This window comes from Gopherus evgoodei, unplaced genomic scaffold, assembly GCF_007399415.2.
Source record: "Gopherus evgoodei ecotype Sinaloan lineage unplaced genomic scaffold, rGopEvg1_v1.p scaffold_39_arrow_ctg1, whole genome shotgun sequence".
NCBI classification, from domain to species: Eukaryota; Metazoa; Chordata; order Testudines; family Testudinidae; genus Gopherus; species Gopherus evgoodei.
In genome coordinates, this window is record NW_022060060.1 from 2,435,941 (window position 1) to 2,438,790 (window position 2,850).

A 2,850-nucleotide genomic window follows, 5' to 3' on the forward strand; every position below is an offset into this window, starting at 1 on the left:
GAGGATATAACAGGGAACGACCTTAGCCTTGTACACAGTAACACTGAGTCCCCCCGACCTCTTCATGCCAGAAGCACCTTGGGGAAGTGCTGCCATTAAAGCAAAATGTAGCCAGAGGAGCATCTTCTTCTGATTAGCCTGGGACTCGGGAATCCCCAGTGGGACTTGTTCAGTGCAGACAGGTGGGGCTGCAGCTTTTGTCCCCTGCAGGCTAAGGGACAAAGCGGAGGTGTGACAGGAAATGTTGTTAGAGGTCCCTCCCCCCAGCCTGGATAGAAAGGGGCACCTTACATGGTCCTGGGCCAACTGCCCTGCCTCTCCGTGGGTTCTGCTTCCGCCTTCTCCACAAACTGCTCCACTTTACCAGCTGCTGTACGCTGCTCCTCCAGCCGTCCTCAGAAACTGCCCCGCTCCACCAGCTGCTCTGCTCCATGAGCTGCTCCAGTTCTCTCTGCAAACTGCTCAGCTCTGCTTGCTTTGTGGGCCGCTCCACCTGTCCCACAGCTACTCCGCTCTGTCAGCCGCTCTGCTGCCACCAGCTGTCCCATGATCCGCTCCAGCCGTCCCCACAAACTGCTCCACTCCGCCAGCAGCTCTGTTCCACAGTATAGCTTTGGGCTCCCCACTAGTTAGCACCGTACTCAGCGCTCTCAGCTCAGTGATTTTAGCAATTTTCAGCTCTAGGGGAGCCCCAGTGCTAGTGCACCATTAGCCAAAGTGAATTCAGCTCCATAACTTGTATTTAGATTACTTCATTTGCATTTCCTCCCTTCTTTAAGGGCAGACCAACCCCAGCGGGTGCAGCAGGAGCCTTGCCTTTGTGGCGCCGCTCATCGTTACCAGATACACTTACCCTGCAGAGGCTCAGTGTGGAAAGCCAGGGATAATCTCCCGGCCGCAAAAACGAATCTCTCGTGTGGCTGTGCTTGTGTTTTCAATCAGGCTCGTTGTTACCGCTCTGGGGTTCTCAGTTCTGCCCTCAGTGACTAGCGGGCGCTCCCATTGGGTCCTTGGTGTAAATGTAATTCAAGTCGGAACTGGGCACTTTCTTACCAGCCTGGGTTGCACGAGAGCCAACATCCGCACAGGTCCCCGCCTGGAGCAGACCCCCCACCACGCGAAGAGTTGTGTACAAAAATCTGGAGCTCTTTTTCTTTGAACGTGCAGCCGGCCGAACAGCCCTTCCACGCGCGTCCAGGCAGGGACAGACACGTTCTCGTCGGTGCGCGGTGAGAGAGTTCCTGGGTCAGCCCGGCTTGGGAGAAACCCGCAGGTTTGCTAGTGAACCCAGCAGAGTTCAGGCCCGTTCTCTGCTCTCACCCGCGGGTGTCAGTGTTTATATCCCTGCTCTGTGCTCTGAGAAAAGCTCCTGCCCACCCGTGCACAGACACACGCCCTGCCCCCCCGACCCCGACAACGCACTGCTCTGCACAAGGACGAGAATGGGGCGGTAGTGAGTGGGAGGGTCAGCGGCGGGCTATGAGTTCTGGGTGAGGGAGGCCGGAGTTCAGGGGGTGATGTTAGTCACGGGACGCTGCCGAATGCCCTGGGCTGAACGCAGAGAGTTTTTGTCAGAGCTCAGCCCGGCTTCGCGTCACTGTGTCCCTAGCAGCGCAGAAATACCGGGCGGTGTCCTCGGGTCCCAGGCGGCTCATCTGCAGAGACAGCTGGTTCTTGGCGTTGTCTCTGGTGACGGTGAATCGCCCTTTCACTGCGTTAGTGTAATCTGTGCTGCCGCCACTGCTCCTGATCCAGGACACCCATTCCAGCCCTTTCCCGGGGGCCTGCCGGTACCAGAACATGGTGTAGCTGCTGAAAGCGAATCCGGAGCCGGTGCAGGAGAGCCGCCTGGAGCCGCCTGTGTTCGCAGCCCCGCCCCCGGACTCCACCAGCCGCGCCTGGCCCTGGGCCCCTGGGGAACAAACCGGGTTGGGGGCGTGAGAGCGGGTGGGAACAATCTCCTCGGGCCAGGTCTGGGCAAAGGCGGCAGCTTTAACCACATTCTAATGGGGGGGGGACTTCTGGTCTGTCAATATTTGTGAGAAAACGAAATGGAGGTTTCCAGCCACTGCCTCTAAACGAGACAAATACATGGTATGAAACCGGGAACAAAATCCGCTTGTCCCAATTTATTCCCATGGAATTCCGCCCCCCAGCTCCGGTCAATCAATACAAATCATCAGATTAACACACACACACCCCTTGTTCCAAGCACCTTTGGACGCTGCTGCGAGAAAAGCAAAATGCAGCCACCACAGCATCCTCGCGTTGGGGACCGGCACTAGCTGCTCCCTGCGCGGACAGAGCTTCTGTGCGAGCCGCAGGGTGAGGGGCGAGTGGAAACAGCCAGAAAAGATAGTTATTGCCCGGGCGTAATTTGCATAACTCCTCCTCATTTAAAATAGCACGGGAGAAACCCCGCCCCTGCCATGCTGAGCTATTGAGTAACATCCTTCCCAGGGAGGAGACTGGCTAATATCACACATTGAAGGGTGCTGAGTTTTCACCTGGCCAGTTACCTCTGACATGGCCAGTAAACCGGTCAAGTACCTCAGTTAAAGGTTCATTGAAGCCATTGGAAGCTGCTGCCTGTGAAACCAGCCCTTTTCTTGGGCAACCCACCAATCAGAATGTGGGAACCCAATTTGAATTTCCTACATTGGAAAAACCATATCCCTGCCCTACTGGTCCAGTCACTGGGTTTTATTCCTAGCTGGGGCAGCAGGAGGCAGCCATGGGGGCAGGTCAGATCTGCCAGCAGCTAGTGACATCTGACCGTGTCCCCTTTGGGCTGCCCCGTGCACTGCTCGGAATCCATCCGGGTATCCGGGAACCCAGGTGCAACTCAGA

General features: G+C 56.8%; 1 gene segment (V, D, J or C); it reads right to left on the bottom strand.

Annotated features, from left to right (window-relative positions):
- Positions 1–753: 753 nt before the first annotated feature.
- LOC115642343 lies at positions 754–2,372 on the bottom strand. The segment is given in 2 exon segments: positions 754–1,912; positions 2,216–2,372. Coding segments are annotated over 2 exon segments (387 nt in total).
- Between the last annotated feature and the right edge of the window lie 478 nt (positions 2,373–2,850).